Below are 22,740 nucleotides of genomic sequence, written 5' to 3'. Positions count from 1 at the left end.
TGTTACCCATAATATTCTATCATAAGATAGTACCGTAATTTATTTAAACAGTTTTTTAGTTTATTTCTGGTTTTTAGGAATTATCTGTAATGCCATGATAAGAATTCTAATTCATACATCTTTACAATGGTCTGATTAGTTCCTTAGGTTAATTCATAGAAAGGGAATTCTAGGTTTACAGAACTTACCCATTTTAGGAATTTGAATGGTTGAAATAGCTCTTTCACTGAGGAAAGTGATAGTCTCACAAAAGGTATAATTTCTTAATTTTTGCTGTTATTTTTTTATGTGATGTAAATCTGTTATTACTTTATCCCCTGCTGCTGCTGCTGCTGCTGCTAAGTTGCTTCAGTCGTGTCTGACTCTGTGCGACCCCATAGATGGCAGCCCACCAGGCTCTGCCGTCCCTGGGATTCTCCAGGCAAGAACACTGGAGTGGGTTGCCATTGCCTTCTCCATTGTGTGAAGTGAAAAGTGAAAGTGAAGTCGCTCAGTCGTGTCCGACTCCTAGCGACCCCATGGACTGCAGCCTACCAGGCTCCTCCATCCTTGGGATTTTCTAGGCAAGAGTACTGGAGTGGCTTGCCATTGCCTTCTCAGACTTTATCCCCTAAAATAGAGCAAATCTGATCATGCTCAGAAGGTTCAGGAGGAAATATGTCACAGGAAAGCCAGACTTTAGCCGAGAAAGTGACCCTCTCACTTGGAAGCAAGGCCTCTCCATCCTTCTCAGATGCCACGGTAGTCAGGTTGTTTGATTATATCATAAAGGGTTGACTTGGTAACTACACTAAAAACCATTTCAACATTTATTCTTGCTGGAGGTAAAGCAGCTATAAAAATGCAGCAGGATAGTTAAGTTTCAGTAGCTAGTTTATTTCAGGTGTCTGGCTGTAACAAGGAAAACTGAAAGGGGATATTGTTGACAATAACCTGTCTTTGGTGGCCAGTATGCTATGACTGGCTTACTGTCATAGTATGCCATAGGTAAAAATATTTTTTTATTTGTGAATGTGTGGATGGCAGTTGTTCAGGACTTTCTCCTTCCTTAATAGAGGATTAATGGGAATTTCTTACACTCAAACTGACACTGAGTTACAGCTGAAAGAGTTATACCATTGACATTTTTGAAAGTTAATGTATTTGAATTAGTTGTTGATATTGGGTTGGCCTACTGTGTGCAGTGGGAATAGTTCAAGTTCTTGTGATTGGAGTTATCATAAAATGTTTTGGTCCAGGTAGATAGTAGAGATTTTACCTTTTGCATTATGCAAAAATGGAAGCAAATTTCTACCAAATCAACTTACCTTTTTTCCTTTTAAGAAATTTAAAATATTATCTTTTTAAAAACTTTATTTTACACTTTATTTACTTAATTTTTATCGTGTCGGAGTATAACTGATTAACAGTTGTGATAGTTTCAGGTGAACAGCAAAGGGACACAACCATATATGTGTGTGTGTGTGTATATGTGTGTGTGTGTGTCCATTCTCCCCCAACTCCCCTTGTATCCAGGCTGCCACGTAACATTGAACAGAGTTCCACATGCTATACAGTAGGTCCTTATTGATTGTTCATTTAAATATAGCAGTGTGTACATGTCCATCCCAAACTCCCTAACTATCCAGCCCCCCACCAGCAAAGCTCCTTGTCTAAGTCTGTGAGGGTCTGTTTTTGTTTTGTAAGTAAGTTCATTTGTATCTTTTTTTTTTAAGACAAGAAGGAAAGATATTGTACGACATCCTTATTTTTTTTAATATAAATTTATTTATTTTAATTGGAGGCTAATTACTTTACAATATTGTATTGGTTTTGCCATACATTGACATGAATCCACCACGGGTGTACATGTGTTCCCCATCCTAAACCCCGCTCCTACCTCCCTCACCATCCCATCCCTCTGGGTCATCCCAGTGCACCAGCCCCAAGCATCCTATATCATGCATCAAACCTGGACTGGCGATTTGTTTCACATATGATAATATACATGTTTCAATGCCATTCCCCCAAATCATCCCACCCTCGCCCTCTCCCACAGAGTCCAAAAGACTGTTCTGTACATCTGTGTCTCTTTTGCTGTCTCGCCTACAGGGTTATCATTACCATCTTTCTAAATTCCATATATATGCATTATACTGTATTGGTGTTTTTCTTTCTGGCTTACTTCACTCTGTATAATCGGCTCCAGTTTCATCCACCTCATTAGAACTGATTCAAATGTATTCTTTTTAATGACTGAGTAATACTCCATGTGTATATGTACCACAGATTTCTTATCCATTCATCTACTGAAGGACATCTAGGTTGCTTCCATGTCCTGGCTATTATAAACAGTGCTGTGATGAACATTGGGGTACATGTGTCTCTTTCAATTCTGGTTTCCTCAGTGTGTATGCCCAATAGTGGGATTGCTGGGTCGTATGGCAGTTCTATTTCCAGTTTTTTAAGGAATCTCCTTACTAGTATTAGTAAGTACTAGTTTGCATTCCCACCAACAGTATAAGAGGATTTCCTTTTCTCCACACCCTCTCCAGCATTTATTGCTTGTAGACTTTTGGATAGCAGCCATTCTGACCAGCGTGAGATGGTACCTCATTGTGGTTTTGATTTGCGTTTCTCTGATAATGAGTGATGTTGAGCATCTTTTCATGTGTTTGTTAGCCATCTGTATATCTTCTTTGGAGAAATGTCTGTTTAGTACTTTGGCCCATTTTTTGATTGGGTTGTTTATTTTTCTGGAATTGAGCTGCAGGAGCTGCTTGTATATTTTTGAGATTAATTCTTTGTCAGTTGCTTTGTTTGCTGTTATTTTCTCCCATTCTAAAGGCTGTCTTTTCACCTTGCTTAGAGTTTCCTTGGTTGTGCAAAAGCTTTTAAGTTTAATTAGGTCCCATTTGTTTATTTTTGCTTTTATTTCCATTATTCTGGGATGGGCGTCATAGAGAATCCTGCTGTGATTTATGTCAGAGAGTGTTTTGCCTATGTTTTCCTCTAGGAGTTTTATAGTTTCTGGTCTTACATTTAGATCTTTAATCTGTTTTGAGTTTATTTTTGTGTATGGTGTTAGAAAGTGTTCTAGTTTCATTCTTTTACAAGTGGTTGACCAGTTTTCCCAGCACCACTTGTTAAAGACATTGTCTTTTTTCCACTGTATATTCTTGCCCTCTTTGTCAAAGATAAGGTGTCTATAGGTGTGTGGATTTATCTCTGGGCTTTCTATTTTGTTCCATTGATCTATATTTCTGTCTTTGTGCCAGTATCATACTGTCTTGTTAACTGTGGCTTTGTAGTAGAGTCTGAAGTCAGGCAGGTTGATTCCTCCAGTTCCATTCTTCTTTCTCAAGATTGCTTTGGCTATTTGAGTTTTTTTTTGTATTTTCATACAAATTGTGAAATTATTTGTCCTAGCCCTGTGAAAAATACCCTTGGTAGCTTGATAGGGATTGCATTGAATCTATAGATTGCTTTGGGTAATATACTCATTTTCACTATATTTATTCTTCCAATCCATGAACATGGTATATTTCTCCATCTATTAGAGTCCTTTTTGATTTCTTTCACCAGTGTTTTATAGTTTTCTATATATAGGTCTTTTGTTTCTTTAGGTAGATATATTCCTAAGTATTTTATTCTTTTTATTGCAATGGTGAATGGAATTGTTTCCTTAATTTCTCTTTCTGTCTTCTCATTATTAGGTATAGGAATGCAAGGGATTTCTATGTGTTCATTTTATATCCTGCAACTTTACTATATTCATTGATTAGCTCTAGTAATTTTCTGATGGAGTCTTTAGGGTTTTCATGATCCTCTATGTAGAGGATCATATCATCTGCAAACAGTGAGACTTTTACTTCTTTTCCAGTCTGGATTCCTTTTATTTCTTTTTCTGCTCTGATTGCTGTGGCCAAAACTTCCAAAACTATGTTGAATAGTAGTGGTGAGTGGGCACCCTTGTCGTGTTCCTGACTTTACAGGAAATGCTTTCAATTCTTCACCATTGAGGATAATGTTTGCTGTGGGTTTGTCATATATAGCTTTTATTATGTTGAGGTATGTTCCTTCTATTCCTGCTTTCTGGAGAGTTTTTATCATAAATGGATGTTGAATTTTGTCAAAAGCTTTCTCTGCATCTATTGAGATAATCATATGGATTTTATTTTTCAATTTGTTAATGTGGTGTATTACATTGATTGATTTGCGGACATTGAAGAATCCTTGCATCCCTGGGATAAAGCCCACTTGGTCATGATGCATGATCTTTTTAATGTGTTGTTGGATTCTGTTTGCTAGAATTTTGTTAAGGATTTTTGCGTCTATGTTCATCAGATATTGGCCTGTAGTTTTCTTTTTTTGTGGCATCTTTGTCAGGTTTTGGTATTAGGGTGATGGTGGCCTCATAGAATGAGTTTGGAAATTTACCTTCCTCTGCAATTTTCTGGAAGAGTTTGAGTAGGATAGGTGTTAGCTCTTCTCTAAATTTTTGGTAGAATTTAGCTGTGAAGCCATCTGGTCCCAGGCTTTTGTTTGCTGGAAGATTTCTGATTACAGTTTCAATTTCTATGCTTGTGATGGGTCTGTTAAGATTTTCTGTTTTTTCCTGGTTCAGTTTTGGAAAGTTGTACTTTTCTAAGAATTTGTCCATTTCTTCCAAGTTGTCCATTTTATTGGCATATAGTTGCTGATAGTAGTCTCTTATGATCCTTTGTATTTCTGTGTTGTCTGTTGTGATCTCTCCATTTTCATTTCTAATTTTATGGATTTGATATTTCTCCCTTTGTTTCTTGATGAGTCTGGCTAATGGTTTGTCAATTTTATTTATCTTCTCAAAGAACTAGCTTTTGGCTTTGTTGATTTTTGCTATGGTCTCTTTTGTTTCTTTTGCATTTATTTCTGCCCTAATTTTTAAGATTTCTTTCCTTCTGCTAACCCTGGGGTTCTTCATTTCTTCCTTTTCTAGTTGCTTTAGGTGTAGAGTTAGGTTATTTATTTGACTTTTTTCTTGTTTCTTGAGGTATGCCTGTATTGCTATGAACTTTCCCCTTAGGACTGCTTTTACAGTGTCCCACAGGTTTTGGGTTGTTGTGTTTTCATTTTCATTCGTTTCTATGCAAATTTTGATTTCTTTTTTGATTTCTTCTGTGATTTGTTGGTTATTCAGCAGCGTGTTGTTCAGCCTCCATATGTTGGAATTTTTAATAGTTTTTCTCCTGTAATTGAGATCTAATCTTACTGCAGTGTGGTCAGAAAAGATGCTTGGAATGATTTCAATTTTTTTGAATTAAAAAAAAACCCACAGTCCAGGATGTGATCTATCCTGGAGAAGGTTTCGTGTGCGCTTGAGAAAAAGGTGAAATTCATTATTTTGGGGTGAAATGTCCTATAGATATCAATTAGGTCTAACTGGTCTGTTGTGTCATTTACAGTTTGTGTTTCCATGTTAATTTTCTGTTTAGTTGATCTATCCATAGGTGTGAGTGGGGTATTAAAATCTCCCACTATTATTCTGTTATTGTTAATTTCCCCTTTCATACTTGTTAGCATTTGTCTTACATATTGTGGTGCTCCTATGTTGGGTGCATATATATTTATAATTGTTATATTTTCTTCTTGGATTGATCCTTTGATTATTATGTAGTGTCCTTCTTTGTTTCTTTTCACAGCCTTTGTTTTAAAGTCTATTTTGTCTGATATGAGTATTGCTACTCCTGCTTTCTTTTGGTCTCTATCTGTGTGGAATATCTTTTTCCAGCCCTTCACTTTCAGTCTGTATGTGTCCCTTGTTTCTAGATGGGTCTCTTGTAGACAACATATTTAGGGGTCTTGTTTCGTATCCATTCAACCAGTCTTTGTCTTTTGGTTGGGGCATTCAACCCATTTACATTTAAGGTAATTATTGATAAGTATGATCCCATTGCCATTTACTTTATTGTTTTGGGTTTGAGTTTATACACCCTTTCTGTGTTTCCTGTCTAGAGAAGATCCTTTAGCATTTGTTAGAGAGCTGGTTTGGTGGTGCTAAATTCTCTCAGCTTTTGCTTGTCTGTAAAGCTTTTGATTTCTCCTTCATATTTGAATGAGATCCTTGCTGGGTACAGTAATCTGGGCTGTAGGTTATTTTCTTTCATCACTTTAAGTATGTCCTGCCATTTCTTCCTGGCCTGAAGAGTTTCTATTGAAAGATCAGCTGTTATCCTTATGGGAATCCCCTTGTGTGTTATTTGTTTTTCCCTTGCTTCTTTTAATATTTGTTCTTTGTGTTTGATCTTTGTTAATTTGATTAACATGTGTCTTGGGATGTTTCACCTTGGGTTTATCCTGGGGACTCTCTGGGTTTCTTGGACTTGGGTGATTATTTCCTTCCCCATTTTAGGGAAGTTTTCAAGTATTTTCTCATGGTCTTTCTTTTTGTCTTCTTCTGGGACTCCTATGATTCAAATGTTGTGGCTTTTAACATTGTCCCAGAGGTCTCTGAGATTGTCTTCATTTCTTTTAATTTGTTTTTCTTTTTTCCTCTCTGTTTCATTTATTTCTACCATTCTATCTTCTACCTCACTTATCCTATCTTCTGCCTCCGTTATTCTACTGTTGGTTCCCTCCGGAGTGTTTTTGATCTCATTTATTGCATTATTCATTATATATTGACTCTTTTTTATTTCTTCTAGGTCCTTGTTAAACATTTCTTGCATCTTCTCAATCCTTGTCTCCAGGCTATTTATCTGTAACTCCATTTTGTTTTCAAGATTTTAGATCATTTTCACTATCATTATTCAGAATTCTTTATCAGGTAGATTCCCTATCTCTTCCTCTTTTGTTTGGTTTGGTGGGCATTTATCCTGTGGGTATTTCTCTGCCTTTTCATCTTGTTTATATTGCTGTGTTTGGGGTGGCCTTTCCGTATTCTGGCAGTTTGTGGTTCCTCTTTATTGTGGACGTTTCCTCGCTGTGGGTGGGGTTGGACAGGTGGCTTGTCAAGGTTTCCTGGTTAGGGAAGCTTATGTAAGTGTTCTGGTGGGTGGAGCTGGATTTCTTCTCTCTGGAGTGCCATGAAGTGTCCAGTAATGAGTTATGAGATGTCAGTGGGTTTGGAGTGACTTTGGGCAGCCTGTATATTGAAGCTCAGGGCTGTGTTCCTGTGTTGCTGGAGAATTTGCATGGTATGTCTTGCTCTGGAACTTGTTGGCCCTTGGGTGGTGCTTGGTTTCAGTGTAGGTGTAGAGGCGTTTGATGAGCTCCTACCGATTAATGTTCCCTGGAGTCAGGAGTTCTTTGGTGTTCTCAGGGTTTGGACTTAAGCCTCCTGACTCTGGTTTTCAGTCTTATTCTTACAGTAGCCTCGAGACTTCTCCATCTCCTTTCGAAGACAATGGGCTGCTTTTCTGGGTGCCTGATGTCCTCTGCCAGCATTCAGAAGTTGTTTTGTGGAACTTATTCAGTGTTCAAATGTTCTTTTGATGGATTTGTCGGGGAGAAAGTGGTCTCCCTGTCCTATTCCTCTGCCGTCTTAGGATTGCCCCTATAACATCCTTATATGTAGAATCTAAAAAGAAAATAATTACCTTTAGAGTAACATGTAAACTTTGCTTTCATCTACCATTTCTCTTTTCCCTTTCTCTTCCTCTAAATATCTTTGATAGTTTAAAAAATTTGCATTTCTCTTTATGAACAACTCAGAGCCTGAAAGAATTCACCTTATTATTGTATTCATTGAGTTTTTACCTTTACTGCATCAGCCTAGTTTACATTTGGATGGCAGGAAGACAGAGTATTGACTCTTCACTCAGTCTGAAAAGAACAGAAAATGAAAACTAAGAAAACTTTATCTGTTAAAAAACTGTGCCTGAGATAAACGGTTCATGACTTTAGAACAGAGGGTGGCAATTCAGATTTGGAAGGGAATGAGGCAGTTTTCACCAGTGAGAAACACCATTTGCTGTTGCCTGTATGCCTGTATGCCCCGAGCAATTAATTTCTACACTAGTAAAAGTGAAATAAATGACCGTACCTTGTAGGCTGTTTGAGGATTAAATGAGATAACCCATGTAAAAAGTGCTGAACACAGGGCTTGGCACTACACTCTGTAAACACTAGTTGTTGCTACTACCATCATCTCATTTACTGTGCCATCCAGGGCTTGACTGCCCTTCAGTACTGAGTTCATATCATTTACCCTCCATGAATAAGTTTCGGGACACAGTCTCCACATTTGGACAGCACCAGGGGAAGTTTTCATTTGGTACAAAATTGAAATCTGCCTCCCTGTAATGCTTCCCTACTAGTTCTAGTTCTCTTAGTGTAGGAAGAACAGCCAAATGAGTGTGAGAAAAAGCTTTGTTAGACTGTCGGGATCAACTCTTCCTAGCCTGCCATACTTTTCCTAGCTGGTTTTGCCCATATTTCCCTGTGATTCTTGGCTCTCTACCAGCTCTTCCCGAGTCTATCTCTTGTCTTTCTGGACAAAGTACACCACTGCTGAGCAAAGCCATGTTCCCTGGAAAGACAGATGGAAGTAAAGGTGAAGTTCCTTCATGTCTTTTAGGCCACTCAGCATTAGATCCTTTGCTCTCTTTTAGGGCCTACCAATTTTCCTGCCTACCTGCTAGCTTTCATGATTGTTTTCTCACTACATGAAAACCTTTCTAAGTAATCCAATACTGCAGGAGAATTTATAGTATGTTTGCCATGTATACATTAGAGATATCCTGCCTCTAAAGATTGCTGAGAATGGGCTGAATGGAGAGGAATTTTGCTCAGGAAGCAGCACCCTGGGTGGGATGGCACTTTTAAATATGAGCAATTAGAAAAGAACATAGACAATTGGAGTCCTCTAGACATAGCTTTGGCTGGCCTTTACCAGTTAGAACTCTGTAATCTGGGATATGTTCCTTAACTTCTCCAGGCCTCGGTGTTCTCAAATACAAGAACTGCTCTGGTAATGCCTACCTCGTAAGATTGTTGTGAGGATCTTTGAGCAGACACATGTGAAGGGCTCAGCACACAATAGACACATTGTTGGCCCGATAAACGGTGATAGTGGTTGTTTCCTAAGCCATTCTGTGCTACGGGGAACATTCCTATGAGAGGGGTGTTCATATGTGAACCTAGGCCTGAGACGGTTTCAGTCATCAGACACACACGGACATGAATACCTACTTTTGTACGTAGCATTGTGCTGGGTGTAAGAGAGTCAGCCATGAATGAAGAATTTTTCTGCCCTGATGCTCACTCAGTGGAAGACAAAGCAAATTAAAAGAACCCCAGTGCCCCTACAGTGTGATACATTCTATGATGGCAAGTGTATGAGCATGTTTTGGGGTCATAGAACAGGAGAGACAGACTTTGCTAATTCGACTAGACTGATAGAAGCAGCGGTTGATACTCTTTCAGGTTATACTTCTGAATTCTGAGAGTCATTAAGAAAAACGTTTATTATGGAAAGTGTCAAGCTTGTACAAAAGTAAAAAATATATAATGAACCGTCCCCACCATGTACCTACCACACAGCTTCAAAAGTTGTCAGTTTGTGTCCAGTCTTGTCTTCTTCTGTACATTCATACACCTATTCTTACTGACCTCAGATCATTTTGAAACTAATTCCAGTCATCATATCATTTGATCTGTAAATATTTCAAATATTTCTAAAATACTAGGATTTTTAAAAAACACAGCTGCAGTAGGGTCATTTTATTTAAAGTTCATCTTTTTTCTTTTTTAAACCTTTTTGTCATCCAAATTATAGGTGTTTTAGGTATAGCACTGGGTCATGGATTGTGGATATTATGAGGAAAGCCTGAATTTAGGGCTATAGGCAAATCATTATATGGACAGTTAAAGTTTTAAAAAATCTTTATCATTTGAAAGTAAATAAATTTATATATTAAAAAAAAATTTCTGGGACTTCCCTGGCATCCATTGGTTAAGACTCCATACTTCCACTGCAGGGGACACTGGTTGGATCCCTGGTTGAGGGACTAGGATCCCACGTGCCACACAGTGCCACACAAAAAATAATTTGTTTCATGTCAGGTGACCTGACTTTTGGTTTTGGAAATTGGATCATCCTTTGTAAAGATACAAATGCCCTTTGAAATATGCTCCTCTCTTTTGGATCTAGAAAGTTTGTAAGTAGGTTTCTCTGGTGTCAGCTTAGCATTGGGATAATTTTTTAAACTGAAAATTAAAGCACAGTTTAAGTTTTCCACTGTTCCCTCTTATAAGAAGAAATAAAAACCTACCTGATGGAGTATACTGGATCAGAACTGGAGAAAATGTGGACTAGCTTTGCCCAGCTAAGTTTATCAAGTTAAATTACAGGGCAACTTTTTACAAAATGTTTAGAAAATAAGTATTGTTGTTGTTTTCCTCTCTCTCTTTACTGGGGCTAAACGTTTCTAGTGTGGGGCTAAACCTTTCTAGTGTGAAATGATTTTTCTTACTCTTCTATGAGCAAGAATATTATTGAATAAAAAGTCAAATTCCTATGAAAAATGCAGAGTGTTTATGTTTTTGTTATGATAGAAATACCAGATTGTGGTAGAAGGTGTCAAGTAGTTAAGGCTAAAAATTTGAAGTAATATTTGATGTTGTAAAAATTGTGTGGGTGTCTTTTCTCTTTCCTTCACAGTTTTGAAGAACCTACCTTGTAAACATAGTGATAAAATGCCAGGAATATTAGGACTTTAAGGAAATAATAGAGCCTATTATTTAAACTACAATATAAAAGGCAATTATATTGATGAAGAGCTACATGGTCTTTGTGTGTGTGAATAAACTTGGCCTGTGTTCAGCTTCTATTTGTTCTTCTGGCATAAACACATATTGTGTGTGATTCCAGTTTAATGGGGACCCGTTTGTATGCCAAGCAGCTGCATTTTAGGACCTATTGCGTGATTTCATAGCTCTCTGAAAATTGGTTCTATTCAGAACAAGAGATAGAAGAGGAGAAGGGGGGGTGCTGTGGGGGGGGGGGTGGGGGAGAGCTTCAACACACAATCATTTCTTTTCAATTGGAGCCAGAAAGGTTGATGACAACATGACCATTGTGTTATAATGATAAGACCGCTACGGCATCTGTACCTCTCATCAAGGCTTTCACACAGCAGCAGATACAGTTTAATTCACTGCTCTGTCAGCAGTGCCGATACCATTATGCCGTCTGTCTCCACAGTTATAATCACTGTCCTCTGAGAAATGCAGTTGAAATGATCTTGAGCAGTCAAAGAAACTCTCAATTAAGGCTGCCACTTCCAATGTGTCAGATTGTGTCTTATGCACTTGGTACAATTTTCACTTCCAATCCTGTTTATTTACAATGTCTACCAGTAATTACGCTTAACGTGTCATTTAGTGAGGGGGGCCCCTGCCAAGCCGATTGTTGGGTGCTGCTGTACCATTGAGGGGGAGTTTCTCGAAGTCAATGCCATCAGCAGCTTTTAGGCCCTGATGGGATGCAGTAGTAATGTTGATAATGCAAGTATCGTGCTCATCAAGTCATAATTAGATGCCACTCAAATGTGCCACTTGTAATAACAGTGTTGATTCATGTTTTTCTCGGTGACTGCAACTACTAATTAGTTAAGTGGTTTTTGGTTGGCCTGCATTTGCTGCGGATCATTATTACTCCTGAAAAAATGTCAAGGTTAGAGATGTTTCTGGCCATTTAGTGCTGCTTTATGAATTTGAATATTAACATAATAAGAACTTTGGATGGACTTAGGAAGTAATACATTTTTGTATTTAATTTGGAGAGAAATTTTTTCCCCTGAGTTTAATCATAATTGCAGGTTAATTAAGCTTAAATGAAGCAAAAGTAATCTGTCTTTGTGTTATGTGAGCCCAGTGCTTTTTCCCTAACTTTGTTGGGTTTCACGTTTCTGTGCCCTTAATTTTTCTTTTTTTTTTGTAAGCCAAACAAATATCAATAAATATACATGTCTACAGTTAAGTTTGAGGTTCTGAGCATTTTCTTTTCAACTAGAATTATGGGTGAAAGGATTTGGCATTTTTCTTACTTGATCTACAAAGTATAACTCAAGTTTTAAATTATTTTATACTTTTGAATCTCATTTATATAAACCAGATACCAAAAAGTCTGAGAATTGCTGTTTTTGAAACATTGGTTAAACATCGAGTTTGTTGTTTTTTTTAATCTTCCTGACAGTCTGTGATGTGAGAAGCAATTTGTTACCATCAATTTTTATCATCACTTAGTGCAAAAATCTTGTTGCTATAAGTTTTCTGCCCCGGAGTTTATGAAATACTTTGTCAGTAATAAAGACTACTATTGAAATACTCAATTTAGTTAAGCTGTCACATTGTTATTCTGGTTATGAGATCAATATGTAAGATTTATTTTTAAACATTTCTCTTTAGCTGGTTTTCCTGAATAGATGCATAAGTTATATTCTGCTAAGAAAAGGAAATTATATTTGCCACTTTTAATTTATGAGCGGTTCTTTTGTTTAAATTAGCAGACATGTCTATAGTTATATAGACAGCTACATAGAAAAGAGACTCAAAAAAATTCTCAGTAGCTTTCCTAAAATGTGTGTAATAGCCATAAAAGTTCTTTGTTGTCTTTTTTCTTTTTACATTCAAATATTAGCTAAGATTTAATCAGAGCAGCATCTTCAACATTTTTTTTTTCCGTGATAGCTAAAGGTCTGGCCAGCTAAAGAATTACAGTATTCTTAATCATGGGACAAGATGTGTGGGCTTCTGGAATAGCTGACTAACTCTGAATGCTAAGACTTTTTCCCCCTCATTCCTAGTTTCTCACATGGTTATAGAGGAAGTGAATTTTATGCAGAACCATCTTGAAATAGAGAAGACTTGTCGAGAAAGTGCTGAAGCTTTGGCAACAAAGGTGAGACATTTCATATAAAGGAATTCTACCTGAGCTTTTAAAGTTCAACTTGCTTTTCTGCATAGTGACCTCTATTTTCTTCTGCTTTTCTAGCTCTCTAATCAATTGATTCTGATCCTCATCAGAGGTCTCAGAATCCTGAAATGTGATTATGCAAATATCTGTCTTAATGCCAAGATTCTTTCGATTATAAAAGAAAGTGTTTGTATGTGTGTATCTCAGTATTTCTATGTGTTTTTTGCCTATGAAAATGGTCCCAGGGTGGCTGGTTGAACTCGACTTGCCTGATGTCTGTGCATTTGGTTAAAATGCTAACCAAGTTTAAAACTAACTGAAAGTGACATAAAAGAGCAATGAGTGTTTTCTGTTTGAATCAGATGAAAAAGTCAGCCTCAGACTGTACATTTCAGGTGATTATTTGTGAAAGCAGAGTGAAGGCATGCTAAAGGTGACCTCCAGTGCTCCACTGATTGCTTCTAGCTGATGAATTTACCAAGTGTGTAATTTTCTATATTCTATCTCATCAGAAGTACATTATTGTTAAGGAATATTTTTATCTCTGTCTTACGTTTTTTGGGTTGGGCAAAATGCATCTGAACCACTTCATCAGAAAATGGATTACAGCGATTTTCAGCCAGATTTCATTAGTGATGCTGGTTTTGTTTTTTGCCCTCTCCACTGTCACCTACCTCCATAGTGTTCCTTTGGGTGCTCCTGAAATTCTATACATCAGACAGTCAATCGGTCAATTTAATCTATGTGCATTAGCATTGTGCTTGCTAGAGGTATTTGCTTAATTGTTTGCATAACGACACTACATTAGAATTCATAAGATATGCAGGCAGAACCTAAATAAGTATATTAATGTGTGTATATGGCTTCTCTTCCATTATTTGTCCAAAGAATCTATATAGAGGCCGTTGCTTTAAAAAGAATAACATGGAGCTTCTATTCTGTATATCACTAGTGTTCACAAGTTCATAATACTGTTTGAATTTCTTTTCCTTTTCTTCTTTTGGGCCAAGTAGGAAAAATGTATGTGGAGCATACTAGCTCTTCTAAATCTTATAGCAGCTAAGGATAGTTTCTGTATTTTCTCTTGTTTTTAACAAGTATTCCTGTTGCTATAGTACATCCAAAGTGAGAACCCTATCTCTCAGGATTGGCAGTTTATGGAAAACAATGGTTTGGGAGGGAGTATATACAGGTTTTATTACCAGTTACATAATTTTGGACATACGTGACTTTGACCAGGTTAATTGTGTTCCCTAGATGGCTGTTGTTTCATCTTAAATGACAGGATAACCTTGAATTAGGACCAAAGTGAAAATGGGACAGGCTTTGTTTATGATGACTTTAATCATTGGTCCCCTTAAAAATTATTTTATTGTTTTCCCCCCTTTTGTATTTAAGTTGATTTTGAGTGGAAGAATTCACGCATCTAACCTGCAATTATCATGTCATAATTTTCAAGGTAGACCAGGATTGATTTCTTAAGAATACCCAGACCCACTGCTCTAGGAATATGGCCCAGGCGTGGGAATGTTGACAAAGTTGCCAGGGGACTGTATAGTCGTCCCTGGCTATGACAATGTGTTACTAATCTCTGGGGTCATTTTTACGGTTTAGTGTTGATAATAGGACCCTTAATGTAGAGTTTGTCTTCTTAAGAAGCCCTTTTGAAAATGGACAAATGGTTTGTTTTTGAGGGTACAGTGTACTTTAGGATACAGTGTATGTGGACTTTAGAATAAAAAACCAAAAAAATCTATTCGATTAAATGCTATCAATATGCTCAATCGATGTGAAAGAAGCTACAGCTTTGTATACAAAGTTTGGAAGCCTCATTATATGTGTGATCAATAAATGAAAGTAACACATCCTGATTTAAGTATTAATTGTCATTTTTGAAAATAGTTTTCATTTTCTAAACAGCAAAGTTTCTGTAAGTTCTTATTTTTCTAAGTCTTTGCTCTCAAATTAAGGGCAAATAGAATGTTTAATTCTTATGATGCAATTTACATTATTTCCTTAGAAGCAAGTATGGATGCTTTGCCTTGCTGAAATGTGAAGTTAAACCAATAGAATATAGACCAGTTATTTAAATTGTATGATCCAAGTCTGTTTAACATGCTTATTTTGTATCTTTAACTATCCATGAAACTGTGCTCTATATAAAAACCCTGTTTAAATTTGAATATAGCACAAGGTTCTGTTCCTGTAGGGTTATGAAAGGTTTATTTTTGCCTTCTAACTTAGAAGAGTTCTGAAACAGAAGTAGTGTGCGTTAACCTATATAACCTGATGGCTAATAACTGCAGTGACATTGCTTAGCTTAAGTTTGTGAATTCAGAGTTCTCAAAAATTTCTACTTCGTATGGTCATAAGACTTCATGTGTATAAATCTTGTATTTTCTTCTTTCAGAATATGAAAATGATGTTTCCAGAGAAGACTTTTGAAATTATGTTTGGCTTTTTTCTTGAGAAAGTAACTTTGTTGAATAGAGTAATGGTATTACAGCCAAATAGCTGATAGATACTGGCGCCTGGTTTGATAGGAGCATTAAACTCTTTTGAGGGCAGAACTGTTAACTGTTACGTTATCAGATGTTACTTTGATGGTGGCCTGGAAAGTAATATGTTAAGCATCAGATGGCAAAAATGAGTATTTTCAGTTTTTCATGGGGAAAGGAACTTTGTATAGATAAATGCCTTGGTTGAAGAATACTAGCTTATAAATGATTTCTGGAGGAAAATTAATTAGTAACAAAATAAATCTCTTTTGTTACTATTAGCTAATATTTGCTGAATTTTTACTGTAAGTCACTATGTTAAATGCTTTATATATAATATGTCATTTAATCTGCATATTATGGGATGGAAACTATTTTAATCCTTAGTAGCGAATGAGAAAACTGACACTGAAAGATTTTCTAGAGGCAGAGACAGAATTTGATTGCAGAGCTGTATTCTCAGCTCTGCTATAGTACTGCTGTTGCTAATTGTATAGAAATATATACCCAAGTACTGCATTCCTCCGTGTCAATTAGTCTTAGTATTGATGTACATTTGAATCACCTGGGAAGCCCTGAAGAAGTACTATGCTGGACTCTATTGCCAGAGATTTTTGGCCTTGTGGGAGGGCCTGCTTCCTCAGGCCAAATAATGGGAAGTTGTTTTTTTTTTTTTTTTTAACTCTACAGATTGTAATGTGCTGGATTGGGAACCATTTGTTTATTAGGAGGCAGAATTACAAATTAGCTCTTGAGTTTTTCCACTCTTTTCTGAAATTGTTCTTTTTTCCCTGCATTCTGAAAAGATATCATCCTTTGAGAACTGACAATGATCCTTGAGCCTCTAGTGCCGTGCTCTAGCATTCATGGTTCAAAGAAGCCACGACAGTGCTTACTTGAATTGTCCATCTGAAGGAAGAGAGATTGGGAAATCGTGGGTCTCTTATCATATTTCTGATCCTCTCCTGCAATATGGAGAGCTAGAAGCTGGAGCTGTGTCTGGGGACTGGGAGTAAAAGTCTGTGCCTGATTCCTTGAATGGATCTCGCCAGCCTTCCCAGGAAGAATCCAGGGAAGGGTTCATAGCCATTCCTGAGTAATCCTTCCTGATTCCCCAGAGAGGTCAGGGAACCTCTTGTGTTCCAGACCTTGCTAGTGATATGGGCTGGGCTTTCCCTGAGAGAAATCCTGAGGGATCCTAATCATGATGACAAATAAAGGACCAAAGCCAGACAAGTGCCATACTAAACATCTTATTCTGGTGTAAGGTTTACATAGAGAAGGGCCTTTAGCGTTCTGGTGAGTTATTTCTATTTGTATTTATATTCAGTGTCAGTTATTAAACTCAGAACTTGTTTTGATGGCCAACAGCCCTTACTAAATGCAAGCACATTTCTCTATCTTACATTTTATACTAGAGAAAGCAATCTACTAAACACTTCCTACTTAAATAAGAGAAGATCTTTCATATTTTAGTCTTGGGAATAAAGCAAAATCATATTTTCCTTCAGTGGACTTTGGATCAAGTTTAGTCTTTGTGTGTGCTTTGTACTAACATTTATACGCACATGAATACAGGAGCTAAAGAAGGTAATGATAATTAATAACCAACTCATTTTTTACATCAAGGGCGTACTAAATACATCAATGAATTAGGTTTGCTTTATCTGCAATGACATAGAGATAATAGAAACATATCTTGAACTTTCTTCTATTGTGTATTATTAGAATTCTAGAAATAGACAGAAACACATTTTGAATTAGTTTAAGCAAGAAAAGCGGGAAAAAAGTAGGAGTTTGTTCAGAGGGATATTGGAGAATCCCATAGAATCCATGAGCTAGTAGCATTTTAGGAATGGACTGGAACCCTGTGGGAAACCCAGTGTCTGTTGCTTTTCTCTGTCTCTCTGCACTTTGGCTCCATTTTGGCCTTGCTGCTGACTGCCTTTCTCTACTCCTCGGTTGAGTAGTGTGATGTGGTTGCCAGTAGCTACTGTACATCCAGACACGTGGACAGGAGTTCCTGTCCAGGAGAACAGGAATTGCTTTGGGAGAACTTGGCTGTTCCAGAAATTATGTGGAACATGAAGAGGCAGTGGCAATGTCTTGAAAACAGGGAGTACGGGACAAACATATAAAAGGTGTTCACAGCACAGCATCAAACCAAATAAAGTGTCTTAAATTAGGACTATTAATGACTGGATAAATTGAAATTTGATATAATCTATACTGGTGTTTTATCTTAATTTTTCTTGTATTAGTTATAACTAGCATTTTCACATGCTGTAAGGCATAGGTCTTACTTAATTAGTTTAATGTTAAAAAGTATAAACAAAATAATATTTAGTGACTCTTCTGTTTCATGCTGTGAATGTTGATGAATGTGTAGACAAAAAGACAATTTGACTGTTGTATAAAAACCCAAGACACTCATTTGCTATTAAAATAACTGTCTTTATATTTGCCTTAGTTAAATAAAGAAAATAAAGCATTGAAAAGAATCAGCATGTTATACATGGCCAAGCTGGGGCCAGATGTAATAACTGAGGAGATTAACATTGATGATGAAGATTCAGCGATGGACCCGGAGGATGTTGCCAAGACTTGCGTCTCAGTACAGTGTCAGAAGCAGATCAAAGGTAGGATTCCTGGCTTAATTATCGAACGTGGTTTTGACTCCTATTAGGATAATGCTTCTCAACCCTGGTTGCACATTGAAATTACATAAGGATTTCCATAAATACTGATGCCTGGGTCCTTTTTTGGAAAAAAGTCCTGATTATTTGTCCCAGAGGGTAGTCTGGTTGAGAATCATGATGACTGTAGCTTTATGAGTTACTTTCTTGTTTGGGATTAGGTACTTTTGAAAGCACCATCTTGACAGGAACAGTCAGTTAACCTATACATGTCTTAAGGATAGGACTGCGTATTAAGATATTTTTGTTAAAAGAAAGAAAGAATGAATAAAAATGCATTTAGCCAACACCCTCTATTAGTCTGTTGATTTCTCTGTTGAAATCTTTGGGAAGATACCTCCTGAAGTTGCTTTGTCTCTGCCCTCTAAGAACTTCTTCTAAGACTCAGGCAATGAGCTAGAAGCAATATGTAGTATTAAGCAACTATGTTGGTCCCCAAATAGTTCCAAAAGGCAAAACCACACAATACGTCTGTGAAGTGCACAGTAACTCTTTTAATAAATAAGCACACACATATAGTTTAGGATGTAGGAAAACAGTCTGGGGCTTGGTAATTATTGGAGCATTTTAACTTACTGTATCTGTCAAGAATATTTGTTGGTTTGATAGATAAAACTTGGAAATATAAAGAAGAAAGTAAAAAGAAAGCCATTTTAACCCTGTGTGTGCTCAATTGCTAAGTCATATTCAACTCTTCGTGATGCCATGGACTGACCACAGCCCACCAGGCTTCTCTGTCCATGGGCTTTCCCAGGGAAGAATACTGGAGTGGGTTGCCATTTCGTCCTCCAAGGGACCTTCCTGACCCTGTAATCAAACCTGCGTCTCCTGCATCTCCTACCTTGGCAGGGAGATTCCTTAACCACTGAGCCACCTGGGAAGCCCCACTTACCCTCTCACCTAAGAAAAAATTGTATTTATGTTGGCAGGAACCGGGAGAGGAAGTTTAAAGGCTTTCCTTTTGTTTCTATTTCTCCCTTCTGTTAGATCTTGAATAGTATGGTTTCTGATTCTTTTTCAAGATTAGTCTGGCAGTGGAGAAAGTGGTTTTGAAATAAGTCTCTTGAGAACCCCTTCATTAATCTGGGTTCATGTAAAAAGTTTGATTTAATTTATTAGTAAATAACCACAAAGAGCATTTCTTATTGTCCTTGGAGAAGGGTAAGAAATTAAAAGCACTTAAAAGCTAAGTGGCAAAACTATGTGGGCCTGGGTATAAATTTAAGTACTGTGCTAGTCCATGTATTTTTTTTTTTTAACATTTGAGTGGTAGAAGTAACTTTAACACCAGAAGCTTTTGCACTTATAGTGCCTAATATTTTCACTCTAGTAACAGTTTTCAGTTAATAATATGAAATATGAAATAAATTAAGAAACAAAACACCCACAACTCTGGAGAGAAAATTATTAGAATTAACCCTTTTTCAAATAGGTTATATTTTGAGTCAGTTCAAATAATATTTAAGGGCTATAAATTGGCAGCACGTCAGGGTTTTTTCCTTTAAATCAAAATCTCCAAATTGTTAGCTGCCCCGTTTGTTTGTATTGCATTGTGACAAGAGCCCATGGCCATTATAAAATAAAAAAGAAATTAGTACAATGCCTTAATTTGTTTTGCTAAAAGCTTAAAAAATCCTACTTCTAAAATGCCAGTTTCTAGAATATAGGTTTGATACAATGCAGAGAAAACATAATCTAGTACATTTAACATAGAATGCCTGATAGAAAATTTAAGGAACATAGCTATATTAGGGGAGGGGAACAAGTGAAATTTCCATTGTCTTCTGCTGCTTCCTTTTCCTTCTAATTGTTGAAAACCTTTGACAGTAAACTGCTCATGGACTGGTATTTTCAATTCTTCTGACAAGATTGATTTCTTCTTTTAAAAATAAGTCTTTATTTTTTCTTTAAAAATGCAGAACTTCGAGATCAAATTGTATCTGTTCAGGAGGAAAAGAAGATATTAGCCATCGAACTGGAAAATCTCAAGAGCAGACTTGTAGAAGTAACAGAAGAAGTATGTATCTTAGGCCCAAAAGGCAGGACCTTTAGTGCTTTGAGATGCTTGGGGACAGGCTGCATCAAAACCTTGCTGTTGGAAGCTTATTTCTGACACGAGAACCATGTACTACCAATTTTAATTTTCTCTTGTCCCCACTATTCCAGACCTACAAAAAGGTATAGAAAATAAGGTCATAAGTATTCATGGGCCCACTCTGTAGCTCAAGAAATAATGCACTAAAATAGCATCGAAGTGTTTCCTGTTATCCCGCATGTTTCACTGTTTGCAGATTTGTGACAATGATACCTGCATCTGAAATCACACACTGTTGCTTCTGGTGAAGAATGATTTTGCTTCTCTAGTCGAGGGCAAACTCAGTAGAGAAAGGCTCTCCTCCTCTGTACCTCCCAACATAGGCATATATAGTAGATGGTAGAATGGGTTCAAGTGGGTATTTGGAGAATCTTTTTATTTTTTCTTCTGAATTGTCTGTGAAAGCAAGAGCACGTACTTAGCCTTCTTTGCACGTGGCTTGAATCTGCCTTTGCAGTCTCGATGTAATTTGTGTCAGTGGTTCTGAGTCTGTAGCCCAAGGTTTCTCAACTGATGTATTATAGCACCTTCATATCTTGCCAGTGATCAAGTGTCCCAGGGTATTGGTCCCTTCAGTGAGCAGCCTCATCCAGTTCCCATACACATATTCTTAAGGACCAGAATGTGAAAAAGAATGTGAAAAAGTGCCCATCTACCTCCCAGCCTCAGTTACTGTTTCAATAAGTGTGAGTGGGAAGAAGGACAAAGATATTTTGGAAGCACTGAGCAGGGTGTACCAGTTACTAATTTAAACAGAAAGCAACAGTATACTTTGTACTAAAAGAGACCAGTTCACAGACTCTCTGGAAGTGCTGATGGATTCAGGGGCCCTTTCAGGACCATCATCTTAGCTTGTTTCTTGAGTGTTATCATAGGAGAGAAAGACATTTTGATGCATTCCATTTCTCAGTTATAATTATTTATTGATGATTCTCTTCCCTCCCACTTAGAGGTATTATTGGAAGCCATTTCAGAAGTTAGTTTTTTTAATGATTATTTCAGACATCTGAAAAGTATAAAAAACAAAGTAATGAACATCCATATGCTGACTACACAGTTCAGTATATAAAACATTAACATATTATTGAAACCCATGTGTATCTCTCCCTGAGTGCTTTCTCCTGACTCCCTGCCCTGTTTCTCCAAGCAACCATTATTCTGAACTTGGTTTTTATGATTTCAGTGATTACATTTACATATCTACTACAATGACTAGTATTTTGAATGTTTTTAACTGTATAAACTTGCTTCTTAAATTCAACATAATGCTTTTGAGATCTGTCCACTTCCTATATGTAACTTTACATTCTTTTTTTAGAACTCTACTATGATAGTCTCTTTTCCTGTGATGCCAAAAATTAGTTCAGAAATTGAAGTTTTTTGGGGGGAGGTTTTCATATGTATTTTATTTAAGTCAAAGGTCAAAGCATTTTTTATTAAAAAAAAAATCTGTGTATGTTTTACATAAGCCAAATGTCATCAAAGTGTTAAATGAATGCCAAAATTTAATATTATATATCTGATTAAATGATTCAGGTATTTTTTGGGTGCAGTCTAGTTGGATTTTTCCTTTTGAAATGTCAATCATTTACGTTGGATGACTAGAACATTGCCATATTTAAGGAGCAGTGCTAATGCTATTTGGAATATGTAAAGTTCCAGGTATATATCCTAAATTAAATAGACACTTTGAGGCTATAAAAACGCTTTAATAAAAGCCTAACACAGTGAAGGCAATGACTGCTTTAGTGTAGCATCGGGTTGAAAATTGAACAGTAGTTTAAGTCGCCCATCATCATGTCATGTTTTACAATTTTGGATGTTTTCTCCTCTCACAATATCACATTTTTAGGTAAATAAAGTTAAACAAGAAAAAGATGTTTTGAATTTGGAAGTTCTTGAACAGAGGAAAGTCTTAGAAAAATGCAATAGAGGTATGTGTTTCTAGTCTTTTCTTTCTCAAATCTATAACTTACTTTGTGTCTATATATTTTGTATTATTTTATACCTGTGTCTAAAGAGTGTTGTAGCAAAAGTTTTCTATATTGTGTCTTCTTAACGTCTAGCAATGAGTCTCTCTCATTTCCTGTTCTTTTATCACCTAAGTTAGAGCCTGAGGAAATTTAAAAGAGCTTCTGCTTAAGGAATTCACAACCCACTCATTTTGAAACTTCAGACCTAAATCCTCTTTTGTCCTACATGTATCCTGGGACCATGGCCATATTGGTATTTATGTATCTGGTAGGGTTATTCAGTAAACCGCTCCTCAGTCCAGCAGTGATTGGGATATCTACATAAATACCTGCAACATTAGATGACAAAATTTTAAATTAAGAGGAAAAGGAAATAGTTTCATTAGTAATATCTAGATTCCATACACATATGTTAACATACAATATTTGTCTTTCTCTTTATGACTTACTTCACCCTGTACAATAGGCTCTGGTTTCATCCACCTCATTAGGACTACTAAAATGCGTTCTTTTTTTAAAGCTGAGTAGCTTTCCATTGTATATATGTACCAAAATTTCTGTGTCCATGCGCAGTGGAGATGCAGACACAGAGAACAGACTC

The 22,740-nt window shown here is 36.7% G+C and overlaps 1 protein-coding gene across 5 annotated transcripts in view; it reads left to right on the top strand.

The window, feature by feature from the left end:
• Positions 1-22,740, top strand: part of SHTN1 (shootin 1) — a 109,852-nt gene that overhangs the window by 30,239 nt on the left and 56,873 nt on the right. For all 5 annotated transcript variants that reach the window (XM_061403598.1, XM_061403601.1, XM_061403602.1 and 2 more), the window contains 4 exons: positions 12,768-12,862; positions 17,846-18,014; positions 19,991-20,088; positions 22,019-22,100. In XM_061403598.1, coding sequence (XP_061259582.1) covers positions 12,768-12,862; positions 17,846-18,014; positions 19,991-20,088; positions 22,019-22,100 — 444 coding nt within the window. The remainder of the gene's footprint in view (positions 1-12,767; positions 12,863-17,845; positions 18,015-19,990; positions 20,089-22,018; positions 22,101-22,740) is intronic.

This window comes from Bos javanicus, chromosome 26 (genome assembly GCF_032452875.1).
Source record: "Bos javanicus breed banteng chromosome 26, ARS-OSU_banteng_1.0, whole genome shotgun sequence".
Classification (NCBI taxonomy): domain Eukaryota; kingdom Metazoa; phylum Chordata; class Mammalia; order Artiodactyla; family Bovidae; genus Bos; species Bos javanicus.
Note: the sequence above shows the minus strand (reverse complement) of the source record. Positions and strands in the feature narration are given on the sequence as shown.